Below are 17,055 nucleotides of genomic sequence, written 5' to 3' on the forward strand. Positions count from 1 at the left end.
GCCCCCCAGCCCGCCACGAAGGGCGCCTCAGGGCGGCGCGGGCCGGCCGCTCCCCGATCGGCACTTTCGCCACTCGCCAAAAAGGCCTTAAAAAAAAAAAAAAAAAAAAAAACAGCAGCCCCCGGCCCCCGTTCCTTCCCAGTCCGTTCCCCGTTTCTCCACAGGAGCGGGGCCGGGTCTCGGCACGGCGGTGAGGCGCCGAGAGGGACCGGGGGGGGCTCTGAGCCGTGGGGAATCTGCGGCGGCCAAACGGCGGCGGCGACTGTGACGGAGCGCGGCCCAAGATGGCGGCGGCCGGCAGGCAGTGAGTGCGGGAGGGCCAAGGGGGGCTCGGGGGGCCGCGGGGCCCTGCCTCGGGCCGGGGCGAGCCCCGCACAGCCCCCGGGGGGGTTCCCTCGACCCTACTGCGGGGCAGCTCCCGCAGCCCTGCCCTGCCGGCCTGAGCCGGAGCGCGGGCAGCTCCGTGAGGCGATGTTTGTGGCACCGCGCGCTGTGGAGAGCCCTTTGCCCTGTGGGGGGCTCAGGGGAAGGGTGAGGGGAGAGGCGGGCCTGGGTTAGGGGCGCACGCCTTGACACGACTGCAGGGGGTGTTTTTGAGCGTAAAAATGCGCCCTGTTCGCACCAGGGCCTGAAATGTGCGGTTAGGTGGTGTCTGGGTGATGCGAGCGGGCTGCAGGCCGCGGCCCCTGCTGCTGCTGCCTCAGGGGGCCCGGGCTGCGGGTTGGTGCCACACGGGGTGGGTTCACGGCCACAGAACAGCTTGTGTGGGGGGAAACCTGCAGCTTGGGCAACAGGGGCTGTGTACTGCTCCGAGCAGGGGAAAAACAAAACATCACGTAGGGAACTCAGGGCAGGAGGGGTTTGTGACATGATTTAGGAAGGTAATTTTGGTCAGAAACGTGGGAAAAAACAACCACAGCCATGGGAGAAGCTGGCGGGTGTGTGGCGATGCTGAGCACACTGCTGGAAATCCTGCTCAGATCTGTATTCAAAACGTTACGCTGATGCTGACCTTTGTTTCTAAAATTGTGAGGAGTAGGTTTCTGATTTGTAACCTCTGTGTTTTGCAGCAAATAAGTTAAAGGTAACTTTTTATGTTTTTCCCTAGGTATGGGCTCATTATGCCCAAGAAAACGCAGCAGAAGAGTCTCGTTTCCAGCAAACTCTCCGTGTTCGCAGATGACTCCGATGAAGAGGTCAGTTCAACAATTTTCTTCCCAATTATGCCCCATTTTCTGCAAACAATTTGTTTACAACCATAATGCCTGCATCAGCATCTAGCAGCAGTATTATGATATTTATTATCACTTGGAATTTGGGTGTGAAATGTGATCTGTTTTCTTTAGTGCAACTTAAAGGCAAGTGATTACTTCACTGTTAATTTCTGACAACTCTTCCAAAAGTTCGTCAAATTTATATTTGCAAGAGTTAACAGCAACTGGCTCATAGGTTTGTTGGTTACCTAGGTGATTATGTCTACAAACAGAACAGCCAGTAGCAAGCAACAGTTGTTTCTCAAATATTAACTGTAAAGTACAGCTGTTAAGTGTGTTGTATCCTTTAGATTATTCCACGCAGCTTCAATATAATTGATTTATTGTTGGTACTCACTTTAAACAAAAGCAGAGCTGTACAAACTAAAAGTTACAAAGAAAAAAAAAAGGCAACAAAATGCACAATCCCTGCCTTAACATATCAAACAGTGTCCAGCTTTTCAGTGACTGCAGAGTTTATTGATATTCTGTGATGTATGGCAATATTGCATGATGTTGATAGTGTTATTTTATATAGTTGTCTTTATTTTTTTAAGCCTTACCTTAAAAATACTAGCTTTCTACCTGGTCCAGTAGATGGTGCTGTCCACAATAAAAATTACACTTCTGGATGTACTGCTCTACACATGGGGCCATCCAAGAACTGGCTCGGAGTGTATGCTGGTTTGAACACTTACAGATACTCAGCTTCTTAAACAGAATTTTAGAAGACTTTAGAGCCAGTAGTTTCATAGCTTACAGGAAAAGGATAGAATTGTGGAGAGGAACTCCCTACACAGATGAGAGATACGGTTACAATTTCTTTCTCTGTTTCTTGAGATAAAGTTACAATTTGCTGGGTAATATCAAGCAGTAATTACCTGTGATTATTTAATCATTATGCATAGTATAGTCATAATACGTGAATATTAACCTTTTTTTTTCCTCCAAAACCCAGAAAATGCTCTTTCTATTGTGTAGTTGAAAAACCAATGCTAATAAAGCATCAAATAACCTTTGTTGGTCTCTGACTCCTAGTATCAAAACATTTTTAATGAACTAGCAGTTGTTATTTTTTGTCATATTTCTATGACAAATTGAGCAATTCCCAACCTTTGTGAGAGGTTGCATCCAGAAAGTCGCTGCTGAAGATGTCTGAATTCCCTTTACATAGTGCATGAGAGGACTGAGAGGTTTCCCAGTAATATCCACTCAACCCCAGACATGAAACTGCAGCTTATAGGAAGCACAGAGGGCAGGAACATGTCTGAAATCCCCTTCCTTTCCTCATTTAGCAGCTCTCCTCAGTACTGCAGGGAGGTGTGTCCCTCCAACAGCTCACAGCTGACAGCAGGGCTCTAAAGAGAGGCTTTCCTTCAAACACAGCTGGTGGATGTGATGGGGATCCACTGTCCTCAGTGCCAGGAGCACTTTCCCTTTCTGTGGCAGTATGGGGTTTGGTATCCTCCATCAAGGGACTGACCCCACATTTTCCAGATCCCAAGAACTGAATTAATCTGTTGTCATTAAACATTAAATGGTAGGACTGGGAACCCTCAGTGGGTGAGGCGTGACTTGCATATTTTCTATTTCTGAATTTTCTCTTTTTAATATCTCAACATGAAAGTAAAATAATGCTAATAATAATATTGGTAATAATCACAATGTGTGTTGGTGTCAGCTAACTTGTAGCTTAACAGATCAAGTATCGTTCCTTTCCGAAGAGCTGACATTCGCTACCAGGCTGCTCTACAGACTATTTAAAGTTGTCATGCACATCAGTATGGTACATACCCAGCAAAAAGTAATAATCTCATAACTGCCTTTATCAAAAAGGATCATTTTTTAAAAAGCAAAATTACTTTATTAGTTCAATAATAATTCCAGAGCTTTTCGAGATAAGGAGCAGCATTTGGGAGGGGTTTCATTTCCTGTCTGCTGCCTTATCAGTCAGAACTACATCTCAAATGTCTGGAGATTATGTATTTTTAACTGAACTCTAATAAAGTTTGTGCTGGGAAATCTGCACACCTGACTTGGTCTGTGATTATATATTAGATACCAAACTTTCAGTCCTTTTTTTTTAAAAAAAAAAAAAAGCTACTATGCATATTTCATTAAGATTTTGCCTGTACCCTTGCTGAAGGAATTCAAAATGTGATCATTTTTACTGTGACTAAGTACCTTAGTGGATGTTAGTCGCTGATGAAGATGTTCTTTGGGTTAGTTCACAACAAGAACACCTTGGGTAGAAATTTTGCTTAAAATAAATTTTCCCAGTGTTGAGTGGCAAAAAGAAAAACCAGGTGATTGCAGTTATTTCTAGACAACATAGTCTTGAATTACTTGCCTTCAAAATGAGGAACTGTTACTGTTTTTAAAAACTGAAGGGAAGGTTATCCCTAGGAAAACCTGTTATAGAGAACAGATGTTACATCAGCAAACTATGAGATGTCAGAATTAAGCTTCTATTCTGGCGTACCGTTACTTGCTGTATATCCATTTTCTCCCAAAATATTATCCCAAAATATTCATGCACTGAATATTTGTGCTTTCAGAGGTGGCTTGTCAGTGTTCCCAGTGCACCGTTCTGTGTTCTGTTTTGTATTTGGAATTTAGTGGAAAGTATCGCTGTGTAAATGGAGGCTCATTTTGCAGCATGTACGTGTAGACTCAAATTTTTATTTTTGCTTACAGTTCCTTTCAAAAAGGACACTGTGACTGATAAAAAGAGCAGAGAAGTCGGTAGAGTAACACTAATGACTGGAGTTTATGCAGCAGTTTGCAAGCAGGATAAGACTAAACAGACTGATGGGCTCTTAGCTCACTGACAGAAAGGAAGTGGAGAGGAATGGTTCCCAAGGGAGCATGTAAAATCAAAAATGATTCAGAGAAAGTAAAGTGATTTTGCTATTTCTCATAACATGAGCAGTAGGGGATCTAAAGGAATGACCAAGTAGCAGCTTTCATCTAAACACAAGGAAGTTGTTTTTCTCCACACAATGTCTAATTAAGTTGTGGAACTCACTGCCACAGGATATTGTGGCATGGCCAAAGCTATAAATGGGTTCAGGAATGGATTCGTCAAATCAGGGGATGCTGCTGGTGTCAAACAATGGTCCAGATGCATCCTCCATCTCAGGAAGCCCCAAGACTCCTAGTTGCTGGAAGCTGGGTGGGTATGCCAAGGAAAACTAGTTCTGTACAGGAGTTATTTTACGCATTCTGTCTCGTCACCTTGTACCAGTCACCATGGTTTGTACAGCGTATGATTTGAGGTGAATCTGTTGTCTGAGTTCTTTTCTTTTTCATAGAGGCCTGAGTCTCTTGTGCACGTAGTGACTGTGTCCCTGTGCAGGATCTGGTTAGATCATGCAGGTCTCCATGAGGGCAAGACCTAATGCTGGTCTGTCTGATGAGACCACAGCTCTCTGCCTGCAGGACCCAGACCCCATTCATGCCCTGATGAGGGGAAGGACAAGAAGGTCCCAACCCTCCATTCCCTTTGGTCGGCCTGGGACCTGAGGGCTGCCTCGCCAAGGTGAGATGGGAGGAAGCAGAAAATACAGAGAGAAAGGGAAGAGCCGCAGATGAGACCTGAGATGTGGGAAGACAGGGATGTTCTGGTGGGAGGGCAGAGAAAACATGTGGAACCCCCCTTTTTAGGTGCTGGATTTTTGAACTTTGAATTGTGCTTTTTGTATAAAGCTGCAAATGGTTTGCAGTGCTCTGTTAGAATTTGAACACACCTGAGATGAGCAAAAAACATTGGTCTGTAGCTTTGATGTGTGACAGTGAGAAGTGTTCATAGATTGAAGCCATTTCTTTAACTGTTTTGTGTGTTTGTGTTTGTTTTTTTTTAACCTTTTTGTTTGCATCTAAGCTTTCTTCCATGGCCTTGTAGAGCTGGTAAACTGTAGAGACTCATTTTTAAGTTTCTTTATTATTATTTTTTTAAGTTTATTTATCTTTTTATTTGGGTTCTACGCAAATCAAAGGATAGGGTTAAACCATCTTTTCCTTCTAGAAAATATTAAACTACAGGCTTTGTGCTTCTGAAGAATAGCTTGACTTCAGGGAAGGAGAAAGTAGGAGACAGATTGCTGAGCTTCTGGGGCCTTTAATAAATGGGCAGTTGATAAGTAAAAACAATACAAAAAAACAGGAAGTTCTCATCTATCAGAGCTCATAGCACAACAGGAAATTGTCAACCATAAACCATTAGGGAAGGTGTTTGTTTTCTATAAACCTGCCGCCGTTCTAGGCAAACATATCACAGGTGGACTTCTTTACAATTACATGTACAATAATGAGGATTATATATTACTTTTGTGTTTGTGTAATCTTTGTAGATCAACACATTCATTTCATGTAGGCTGACAAGGAAAATGTTCTGAGCAGTGTCTGAAATATTTCAGTGGAATAAAGCTCACTTTGCCAATAGGGCCGTGGGGTCTGTTCTGTCTGTTACCGAGCCTTTGCTCTCTGCCATAACACAGAGGAAACTCCTTGGTGTTCAGGCACCTTTCTGGAAAGCCAGTGTGAGAGTGACAGAAGAATGCTGCAGTGGTGACTCTTAATGTCAAGCAGAGTGACATCGTCTTCTCTGCAATCCAGGAGGAAATCTGGAAATCCAGGTCTTGTGTTAAATGTTGGCGTGTGTTCCACTGCCAAGTTAAAATTGTCATTTATATGAAGGAAATCACACTATTCAGATACAGTATTTTTAGAAAAAAGCATACGACGTAAAAATTACATACAGTACTGTAAGTATTTCTCAACATTAGCTCTGCAATCCTGAGAGCTAGAGGGAAATACTGATGGCTGAAGCCAGGAGTCTTGTTGGGTGTTACAACCAAATAATCCACTATCCCGAATTCAGCGGATGCTGTCAGGGGGTACCATACCTACTTCTCCCAGCACTGAGGGCCCAAAACCACTCTCTTCCTTTGTTTTTTGTGAAATTTGGCATCTGAGTAAAGGACAGACAGCTGAGAATTTGTGATTCCAATTTTCCTCTGCCCAAAGAAGGCATAATTGAGGGACTGCTCAGCACGGGGGTAGCTGTGGATCACACGGAGTGTTGCCCACTTGACAAATCAAGCAGGTAGGGTGTTTGAGGGGGTGATAACGGGAATAAAGAGACAGAGAGCACAAAGTCACATAAAATGAGAGTCCATTAATTCTGCTGCTTATGGCACAACTTGTTCTGTTTCTGAAATTAAGCAGTGACAAAGATTTGAACTGTTTACAGTCTGTCATGTAGAAAATTATGGAAAAGCACTTGGGTGTCTTTCCTTGTTGACCCATCTGTTAAAAGTTCAATAGCATAAGAAAAAGAGGTCGTGACACGTTATTACTTGTAAGCATCAGGTGAAATTCAGAGCCCTCTTGATAAGGGAATCTGTTTGGGTTTGCCTTGTGCTAGTTTTGTTTGATTTCAGAAGATCCTAGTCGCTGTTTCAGGCTCCCCACTAGTTGGTTTTCAGCTTAATTTTATTAAGAGCTGATTACACAGTCTCTTCTCTTTTTAGAAAGAGAGAGAGTGTGCTCCAAGGTGGTGGGGCACTGGAAAAGGCTGCCCAGAGAAGCTGTGGGTGCCCCAGCCCTGGGACAGGTTGGATGGGGCTTTGGGCAGCCTGCTCGAGTGGGAGGTGGTAGGGGCTTGGGACTGGGTGGGCTTTGAGGTCCCTTCCACCCCAAACTGTCCTGTGATTCTGTGAATCCACGTACTAGTCAAAGTCACAAAGCTGGGGAAGCTGCCAAAACACAAGAGGATTTTTTCCTTCCTATTTCTGCTTTTTAAGATGAAGCGATATGTAATTACATAAACAAGGATAGGAGTCCTGACATTTATAGAACGTCTGTTTAATAAACAGTGTTATCTCTTGGTTCAGAAAAGGATATGCAGTCTGGTTCAACACTAATTAAAAGACAAAACTAAATAAAACTCAGTTGTGTTTTTTGTTTGTTCATTTCTGTTATTTGTTTTTAGAAAGTATGCTGATTAGGGAACGTTTTCAGTAGTGGATACGTGTTTTTCTTGGGGAAGATTAGTATTGCTGCTTTCTAGCTTACTTATCTTGAAACATTATCCATTAATGCCTGAAGTACATGCTGCTCAAAACAGCAACATTCTTGTTTTTAAAAATACAGAATTAACGATACTGATCAAACTTGAAATATTGCCAAATCCTTTCGGATATTTGTATGAATGCAGTTCTCCTGTGGGGTTGTCACTAAGAATGTCTGCTCGGCACGGTCACTTCTCTGTTGAAATTTACACACGGGAAGCAATATGTATACTCTGAACAGCACCTATTTCACAGAGTATTAGAAATATAATTCAAAAATTATTGAGAATATTTATCCTTCTGTATTCTTAAGAACAGTTTGCAAGAACATTAAAACGGTTTTGATACATAAATTGGTAGGAGGATATAATTCCAGGTTTTGTTGATTTTGGGGTAGTCTGTGTTTTCCTTTTTTTTTTTTTTTCTTAGCCACAACGGAAAGAAGCTCAGTGTTTATAAGAGTGCACAGGTGTATCACAAGCATTATCTCTTAGGAATCTGCTTCAGTTTTTGCCTTAGATACCCTTTCTTGGGTGTTTTGACTCCTGATATGCTAGCTTTATGCACCAGTAGACTGACGCTGCAGTGGAGGGACATGGCTTTTCTATGAGTTTTTTGGCAGTGGTTGGAAAAAGGCATTGGGACATAACAATTTCCACAGACCTCACATCTCTGAGCATTTCTTGAGCAGAGGCTGCTTGGTTAGTGAAATGGCAGGAAATTATTTGTAGCTTTTGAGGTACGCTGTCTGTAAAATCGTGTTCTTAAACTCATCACCATTTTTATAAAAGACATACATATGTTGAGGTAGGGCAGTATTTTGCTCACGGAAAAGGCTGATTCATTGTATGCCTATGAATGAACTTTTAGCTTTTCTTGCTTACGGAAAAATGCTGATGGAGTGAGAGACTGCCTAATGTAAGGAGACTGTTTAGATAACTGTTCATTAAAATGGCAGAAAAATAATGTGAGCTGCGTCAGTGTAATTAATTTTATTTCTGCAATGTTTTTTTCTTACAGCCATCTGTTGGTGAAAGTCTTCAGAAAGAAGCATTGAAAAAACAAGTGATGAAACAGGTAAGGTGCAGTGGAGACTCTTCATGCCCATGGCAAATTTGGAAATGACTGCATTTACTATCTGCAGAGATATGGTAGTTTTACCTGGTTTTGTTTGTTTGTCTTCAGGCCAGCAGCCAGTTCAGCACAGATTCAGTCACACACGTTTTCTTTGCTGGCAAAGGTGCCAGAAATTCCAGCTAAGAATAAGAAATTCTTGCTCCTGTCCTTTTACTCTTGCACCTTTGTGTTGGAATAGTGGCTTGTGAACCCGTGCTGCTACTGAGACCTGTGAAGCAAGCAGCCTGACAGTGCAGACCTAAAAGCAGGGCTGTGGAGAGAGGAGTAAATGGGACACAGGGAAGACAAAAACAAAACAAAACAAAAAACAAACAAACAAACAAACAAACAAAAAACCTCGATGGAGTGAGTGAAGCTGAGGAGCTTTCTAATCTGGCTTTGCCAGTGACATCAGTATATATGGATGTGCATTTTAATTTGTTTTTTGCTGTATTGATTAAATGTGTTCCCTTCCTAAACTTCCTCCATAAATTGTTTGCCAGTGTGTTAGTTTTTTTTCAGTTCTTTATGTGGTAATGTATCCCAAAATGCACTGCCGTATATCCTGCTGATTCCGCACATCCTGCAGGCAGTGCGCTTCCCAATTTTTCTGAAGTATACTTGAAAAGACAAAGGAAGTGAGAAAGTCCTTTACTAGTTTTTGGCCTCCTGTCTTGACTGAATGAAAATATAACTCAAATTATATGGTTTGTATTTAAGTGCGATCAGAATCAAATAGAATGTGATTCTATTTTTTACTGCAGTTACAGAATGAAATTTACTATCCTAATTCTAGGCTTCCACACAGATGTCTTTCAAAGATAAGACTTGTTGTAATCAAGATGGTTTTTTTGTTACTCTGGTCAACAGATTAAGGATGTTATAAAATGTTTTTTTTAAACTTTACCAGTAGGGAAATGCTCATGGTTATTTTCCAGAAGCATAATAATTGGAATCTAAAGTGTTCTAAATATGGAAAGATAAAATTGTAACCAATTACATTTCCCATTTTATTAAATAATTGCAGAAACATAATTGTGTATTTTCAGAGTTAGAGTTACCCTTCAAAAAATTCCTCGTGGTTTTATAATTTCATGCATTGCTCTTCGCAGCATAAAATTTCTTTAAACATGAAATTCTCAGCGCCTTTCCTACAGCAAAGATTTTCTTTTGGTTTTGTGGGCAAAATCATTCTTTTTTTAGGTTCTTGCTATAACCAGAGTGGCTGTAGAACTGCCTAATGAAAGGTCTGTGGCTGAGGTTTAACACAGAGCTGGTCATAACTTGAAACAGTAAAAATTTAAGTTTAATCAATACAAAGCAAAGCTTGTATTATGGCATAAAATGCATTTATGTTTTTAGTTTCTCAAACTGTTTTGTTTGTAGAATGTAATGTTACAAAGTGTTGGTTTTTTTTTGTTTTTTTTTTTAATATTTAAATATATGCCAACAGTGGGCCTGTGGCTGTAATTGAGGAGTAAGTTATACAGAAGAAACATGAGTTTTACTTTTAAAAAAAGCTATGGAAGACATAGTTAGAAGGAAAAAGATATTTATGCATCATTCATTTAACATATTCGTGATTCATTCCTTTATCTTCTCTTCCCCACACTTCTGTTTTGTTTTGTTTTAGACTAAATTGGAAATTCAGAAAGCTTTGTCGGAAGATGCTACAGTGTATGAGTATGACAGTATTTATGATGAAATGCAGCAGAAGAAGAAAGAAAATAATGCCAGAATGTTATCAGGAAACGATGACAAAAAGGTCGATACTTGAAAATGTATGCTGTCTGTCTTATCTCTGTGTGCTTGGAATAACTACAGTCGCTTAACTTCTAAGCTATGCTAAATTCATTCTCTAATTTTGTTACCTAAGCTAGTAATTTGCAACAATTTTGGTAGAACTACTAGTTCATCAGATACTTCAGAGTACTCAGGAGAGCAGCAGACTGCAAGTTTCCCACCCAACTTAGGATGTCTAGCATATCTTTCTCTATTTGTTAAGAGACTGTTATGGTGGGATAATAGGGTTAGAGGCAATGGGCCCTGCAGCAGTATGACTTCTGGTAATAAAGGACGATGAACATAAATTGTCCCTTCTTGCTCACTGGTGTGCTCACAGGAAACCTGTCAGAAGACTAAAGTAATTACCTTTCGCTGGTGAAATATGAGCCAGTTTTCACAGCCCAATGCCTAATTTCAAAGCATTGCAGAATTATCCTGACAAGTGATATTTTTGTTTTTACTTATTCTATTTTGTTTGAAAGGGCTTGTCAGGTTATGGGGATATAAAAGAAAGTTTTCTACTCCCTTATATAAGTAGAAAGGCAAGACTTTACAAGACAGAAGACAGGGTTGAGAAGTCAAAAAAAAAAAAAAAAAAGATTTAGTTTCGCTCAGAGAAAAAGCCATCATAGTCTGTCAGGCTGAATGTTTTCGTTGAATACAGCAACCTGTGTTGTTATTGGGGAGCATGCCACAGTAGTGACCTAAAAGAGGATGATAGTTTAAAACTGCTGTTGGTGTGAGAATGTGTTATACTAGCTTCTGTCATTTGTTATCCTATTACAAACTTCCATCAACATCAGTCCCAATTTGTGTTTTCTTAGCCACCTTAATTATCTCTCAGCATTAAACTTTTTTTTCCCCTCCTATTTTAGCCCAGATACATCCACAATATCCTCAAAGCAGCAGAGATTAGAAAGAAGGAACAAGAAAAAAGAATGGAAAGAAAAATTCAGAAAGAGCGTGAAATGGAAGGAGGAGAATTTGCTCACAAAGAGGCTTTTGTGACTTCGGCCTATAAGAAGAAGCTGCAAGAGAGGGCTGAGGAGGAGGAAAGAGAAAGAAGACAGGCAGCTCTGGAGGGTGAGATTAACACTAAACCAGTATAATTGTTTTTAAAAAGAAGTATGCCTTGTACAAGATTTACAGCATTGTCATCTGGTCTTTCTGTAAGACTTGATATAGTTTAAGTATAAAAAAGGAGCAGATAACAGACACTGAATCAGATCCCGCTTTCCATCTGTTATTTTCCCTTGTGCAAGTTATTGAGAGCAGAAGAAGCTCCTCCATTTGTGTGTCAGTACTATTTGGGCTTTAATTTTTGAGGAAGTGTCTCTTACTGAAGGAAGACTTGTAAGCCTGGAGTACAATTACGCTTGCACTCCCTACCAAATATTCTGTAGTGTCACAGAAATGGGCTTAAAAATTAGAACTATAAGTAGATGTTAGAATAACAAACAAAGCATGTTTGATCACTGTGTAATCTCCTGCATTTTCAGCATGTTGAATAAGGTAATTCTGGTCTAGTGGACCTCTGTCTGTTCCAGCCTTCTTAAAGAGTGGCCTGCTATGAGGTCAGATCGGCTTGCGCAGAGCTTTTTGCACTCCAGGCTTGAAAACCTCCAGGTTTGCAATCCAGAGATTGCACTCTTTGTGTCTTTACCAATTGTGAATTATTATGTCTGATGAATATTTATGACACACTAAATCCAACCTTGCTTTTTTTTTTTTTTTTTTTTTTTCCTTTAGCATACTTGGATGTGACCAAACAGAAGGATCTCAGTGGATTTTACAGACATCTTTTAAACCAGACGGTAGGGGAAGAAGAGATGCCGAAATGCAGCTTCCGTGAAGCCAGGTACGATGCAATTCCAGAAAGCTTTCATATATAAAACAGCTTCTGGCTGATTGTGGTTCCAGACTTACTGGAATACAGCAAGAAATAGGGAATAGTATATCACACAGGTAGGGGTAACCTGATTACTTCGTACATACAGCTAGTTAACAAAATTATTTGGAAAATGTCCAATGATCATCAATGATCTAGACTATAAGACAGCAACAAGGAGGACAGGGTTAAAAAATTTAAAAAAGTGTCAGAGGTTAAAAAGTGTCAGAGGACAGTCATACTTGTAACAGTATTTTATATTATTGTACCTATATTTACTTTAGTTTACAAAGTATTTTGCAACCTGCATTAAGTTACATACTTTGAATCACAAAGGAGGCAAAAGGTAAAATAAAACAATGGGCATATAGAGGTAAGTCAGAGGAAATCTTGATAGGAATTTCTTGAAAAAAATGTTGAACTCTACTATACTTACTGTACTAGATTATGTGTTTGGTATAAAGATATGCCACCTATTGGAATTAATAGGAAAAGGTAGTGTAAAAGAAATAGGAAGTAAGAATTACCAACTGGAAGAAAAGCGGAACACCTGAATTTAAGCAAAAAAGTGTGAAATTTGAGGCCACGGTTTCGTCATTTCGGTCTTAAAGTATTAGTATACACATATGTTTGGAAAAACATCCACCAGTGAGAAAGACCTGCTTGATTTCAGTGGCTTACAAAGATTGCTACTGAAGTGGTTAAATGAATTTTGCTTTTTATGGTTTCTTCTTTTTTTTATTGATGCAATCTTTGTTATTCTCTTGAATCTGTGTAAAACAGTAGCAATAGCTTTTGTAGTGTAAGTAACAGCCTACGTAGTTTTCTGTTTGCTTTAATAGGTCTTTCAAAGCCTCTTCAGTAAAATGTGGTTTTCTACTGTGTAGAGATATCTGAAATGGTGGTTTCTTAATCTTGCATATTAAGGAAGTGTTTCTTTTGAAAGTTGTATATAAAATTAATTTGTGGGAAAGCAAATAGTACTTTAGATGGTGCTTCCAGAAAGCCTTTCGTGTGAGCTCCAGCTTATATTTTAATCTTTCTTAGGGTGGTACTGTAGGATACAGAGAGAACACAGCTTGACTTTCAGATCTCAGAATTTGCATTACATTCATTCTAGTTAATTGGGTTAATAAAGCAGATTATTGGATTTCCCAACTTAATTTTTAGTCGTCGTTCAAAGACTTTAAAGCATGCATCGAACATTCAAACTATCTGGATGGTCTGCTGATTCATAAGAATGTACCACAGCCTGTAACTGCAGCTGTATGATTAGGAAGAGGAGACACATGGCTTATGTGTGATTAAACATGCATTTCCATCAGTCAGAAAAGAATGACGAAGCATAACTTTTTCTGCCCAGTTCCCAAATTTGTCCTTCATGGATCGTCTTTTTTGTTTGAGAATCTATGAGCTGTTAAGAAGTGTTACTTAGTCACAAGAATCAGAACTTCAGAAATACTGCAGTAAAAATCTACTACTTCTAATGGAAGCTATGTTCCTACTTCTGTGAACAAAAATACATAACGTGCTTCTTCTTTGGACAATTATTTGACGTGAATAGAAGAGTAAGTGCATAGGAAAAAATGTGTAGCTTGCCAGAAAGCTTATACAAGAACTCAAATCTCTGTTCTGTTCTTTAGAAGGAGACTGCAGATACTTAACCATACTCATTCTTTTAGATAAATTCATCAGCTTTCATTCACCAGTGAACCACATGCAGATTTTTAATAGAAATCATTTATGCTGGATTCCTGGAACCTGAGCTACAGATAGATTTGCCTTCTTAGACTTCTCAGCAGCATCGTTTGTTTACAGTCTTGCTTAAGCCCTGACCAGAAGTCACTCTATAGAAAAGTCTGAGATTTCAGTCTGTGTAATGTTTCTTCTCTTTTTTAACATAAAAATGTAGGATAAAGGAAGAAAAAACTAACACTAGTTATGATGAATCCGACCAAAGGAACAAAGGCCCACACGAAAGGCAAAGGCTCAAGCCCCCTGCTAAGGAAGAGGATAATCCAGATGCTGATACCGACATAGGAAGTGATAGCAACGATGATGATAAGAGAAACAAGACTAGTAAAGTAAATTTGAAAAAGAAGAAAATGAGAGACAGCTTTGTGAGCAGTGAAGAGGAGGCTAAACATCACAAGCACCAGAGGCATTCCAGGTCACCAAGTTCATCCAGTGTGGAGGAAGAGCTGCGCACAAAAGCCCAGACAAATCATCAGACAAAGAGGGGAGAGAGCAGATCAGACAGAAGGGGAAGTGATGAACAATACAGGGAGAAAGATTACGAGAGAAGTAGGACCCATGAAAAGGATCACCATAGGGAAAAGGAAGAGCGACATAGACATGGGGATCATGCTACTAAAGATAATTACAGAAGGAGAGAAGAACAAGATGATAAACAAAGGGGGAAGGAAAGAAAAGAGAGGGAGGGACATGGAAGAGAATGGAGGAAGGCAAAAGAGAGAGAGGAGAAGTGTTCAGAAAAGGAACGAGAAAAAGAAAGAGTAAGAAGTGGTAAAGATAGGTCCAGCGATAGAGAGAAGGAGAGAGGAGAGAAATACAGAGAAAAGGAAGATCATGTAAAGGAAAGGAGAGAGAAACATGGTAGTGATGAAAAACACAGAGACAGGAGGGAAGACAGCCCTGCATCTTTAGAAAAAGATGGAGAGAGAGATTTAGAAATGGAGAGGAAGGGAAAAGAGAGAGAGGTGGATGAGAAGAAGAGCTCCAGCTCTAGAAATTTGTCTGAGCAGAAACGTAAAGCTGGAGAAGAAGGGGAGAAAGAGGAGAAAGAACAAACACACAAAGCATCCGAGAGCATGAGCAAATTTGCCAAACGGAGCAATGAAGAGACAGTCATGTCAGCAAGGGACCGCTACTTGGCAAGGCAAATGGCACGTGTCAGTGCCAAAACTTACATTGAGAAAGAAGAAGATTAATGCTGCTGTGGTGGACAAAACCACTTGGTCTCTCAACCAAGAGGAAAATCCACTGCTGCATGGACTCTTGTACAGAAGTAAAAGTGTACCTTAGCTATTTATTCTTGGCTTTCATTTAAAAATTTCTGTGCTCTATTAAAAACAAGAACATCTTTTGAAATGGATTAATGGATCGGTTGATAACACACCCTTAGTTTATCCAGTCAAAGTATTAAATTTGTCTGAATCAATCCACCCTTGCCTGCAGTATCCTATCCCTGTCGTGTTTTGTTTTTCATCTGAAGACTGTAGGAAGTTCTAAGAATGTTAAACAGCCTAAAGTGAGAATGCCTCCCCCAGGCAGCCCCTACTCCTCTCACCAGCTCAAGCAGAATGAGCTCTTTAAGCTCTTAATGCTTTACGGCTCTCAGGCCTTACCAAGAATTATCAATGCCCAGAGATGCTCCCAAAAATAGGAAACATGCCTGTAACTGAGGCAGAAATGCCAGCAAAACAACCCAAACAACAATCCAGGAGATGTCTGTATGTAGTGTGATGGTTGGGAAGCTAAATGCATATTGACATATGGATTTTGTATATATATATGTGTGGGCTTTGGTTTTAGGGACCTAATGTACAGAAATACTTAAATAAAGTGTAAGATATGTACTACATCTAATGTGCGGGTCTTTTTGAATGCTTGAGTTACTTTTTACTGGCAATAGTTTCATATTTTTTGTATGTGAAATAAGGTAAATGCATTCTTTTTCATGTATTGCAGTCACATTTGCTTGTTCTGCTGGAGGTAGTACTTTAGATTTGTCACTCTGTCTGTTTAGGGGTTCATAAGCAAGAAATAAAGTTCTCTCCAAACTATAACTTGGTAAGTAGGCTCTCTGGCAATGGGCATTGATTTTAGAATATTTTTTCAACAGTTTTCACAATGGTTTCTTTCACTTATTTTTTCAGTAAATCTCACTTTTCTCTCATAATAAGGTGAACTAAAAATAAAAGTTTTTATAAGTGCCACAAAGATGATTTTGAACACTTAGATAATCAAAGTCATTTAAGGCAATCCTAGTTTCAGAACAAAGCCTGTGACAGTCAAATGTTTATATGGGAAATGATAACCCTTATTCCTGGCCAAGATTTTAAAATGTTGGACTGATATTCTTCTTTTTTCTCTCCAGATCCCTTTACATTATTTTCCAAAAAAACCCTTCTGATTTACTAATTCTTTTACTTCTGAGAACTTCTGTGGTGCTTTCTCAATTAAGACTTCCGTAGCCCAGGTCTTGTGAGCTGATCGTTTGCTGCTAAGAGTGGGGAAACTTGAAATGTGTCATTTTAAGAAACTCATCGGGAAGGGCATGGTATGATTCACTTAACTGCAGTGGTTTGTAGTAGGAAGAACAGCTGAGTCATTTGTGTTTTTGTGTCCTAGTTTTAGTAAATGCTGCCAAAACTGTTGGGCTCCTTTTTGACATGTTATAAAATAACGTATCTTAGAATAGAACCAATTGGAGTTCTGTTTGATCTGTATTTTCCCTTTGCCTTATGATATGCTTGTTTTCTTCGGTCGGGAAATATGTTAGGCTTATAAATAGGAAATATATAAGTAGAAATACTTGTGTTGGACTAATCCTCTTTCCAATTTTTTATTTATCTTTTCCTAGATGAAGCTCTAAAAAAAAAAAGGCTTTGTCATTTTATCTTTTTGTCCTTTTCTTTTGCTACCATTTTGTTTTTACCTTGTCTTCTTATGTAAATAAATTGAGTAGCTAAGCATTTATCCCAAGTGTGGATCAGTTTGGTTTTGATGTTCTGTCTAAACAAATGTCGTGCAAATTGTTTTTTCTGTTGGAATAGAATGAAAGCGGAGTATTTAGCAGTGGAAAAGGTTCAGACAGCAAACGAAATACTCTGCTTTTTGTCAAAGAGGCCTTAGTGGTGTAGTAAACTAGATTACTTTTTTCTTGGAATTCTTTTATCTTTGCTTTAAAAAAACT

At 39.7% G+C, this 17,055-nt stretch overlaps 1 protein-coding gene across 3 annotated transcripts; it reads left to right on the plus strand.

Moving 5' to 3' along the window:
* Positions 1-251: 251 nt before the first annotated feature.
* NSRP1 (nuclear speckle splicing regulatory protein 1) lies at positions 252-16,722 on the plus strand. Of its 3 annotated transcripts, none has more exons than XM_082776373.1 (7): positions 252-304; positions 1,109-1,196; positions 8,348-8,404; positions 10,077-10,208; positions 11,104-11,311; positions 11,978-12,086; positions 14,029-16,721. In XM_082776373.1, exons 1-7 carry the CDS (start codon positions 285-287, stop codon positions 15,065-15,067), a joined length of 1,653 nt encoding a protein of 550 aa, XP_082632499.1. In that variant the 5' UTR covers positions 252-284; the 3' UTR covers positions 15,068-16,721. The 3 variants fall into 3 exon arrangements, with proteins under 3 accessions (XP_082632499.1, XP_082632500.1, XP_082632501.1); XM_082776374.1 differs by lacking the exon at positions 252-304 and adding an exon at positions 401-531 and having other exon boundaries at positions 14,029-16,722; XM_082776375.1 differs by lacking the exon at positions 252-304 and adding an exon at positions 1,010-1,028.
* The last annotated feature ends 333 nt before the right edge of the window (positions 16,723-17,055 follow it).

This window comes from Aythya marila, assembly GCF_965140915.1.
Source record: "Aythya marila genome assembly, chromosome: 20".
NCBI lineage: Eukaryota > Metazoa > Chordata > Aves > Anseriformes > Anatidae > Aythya > Aythya marila.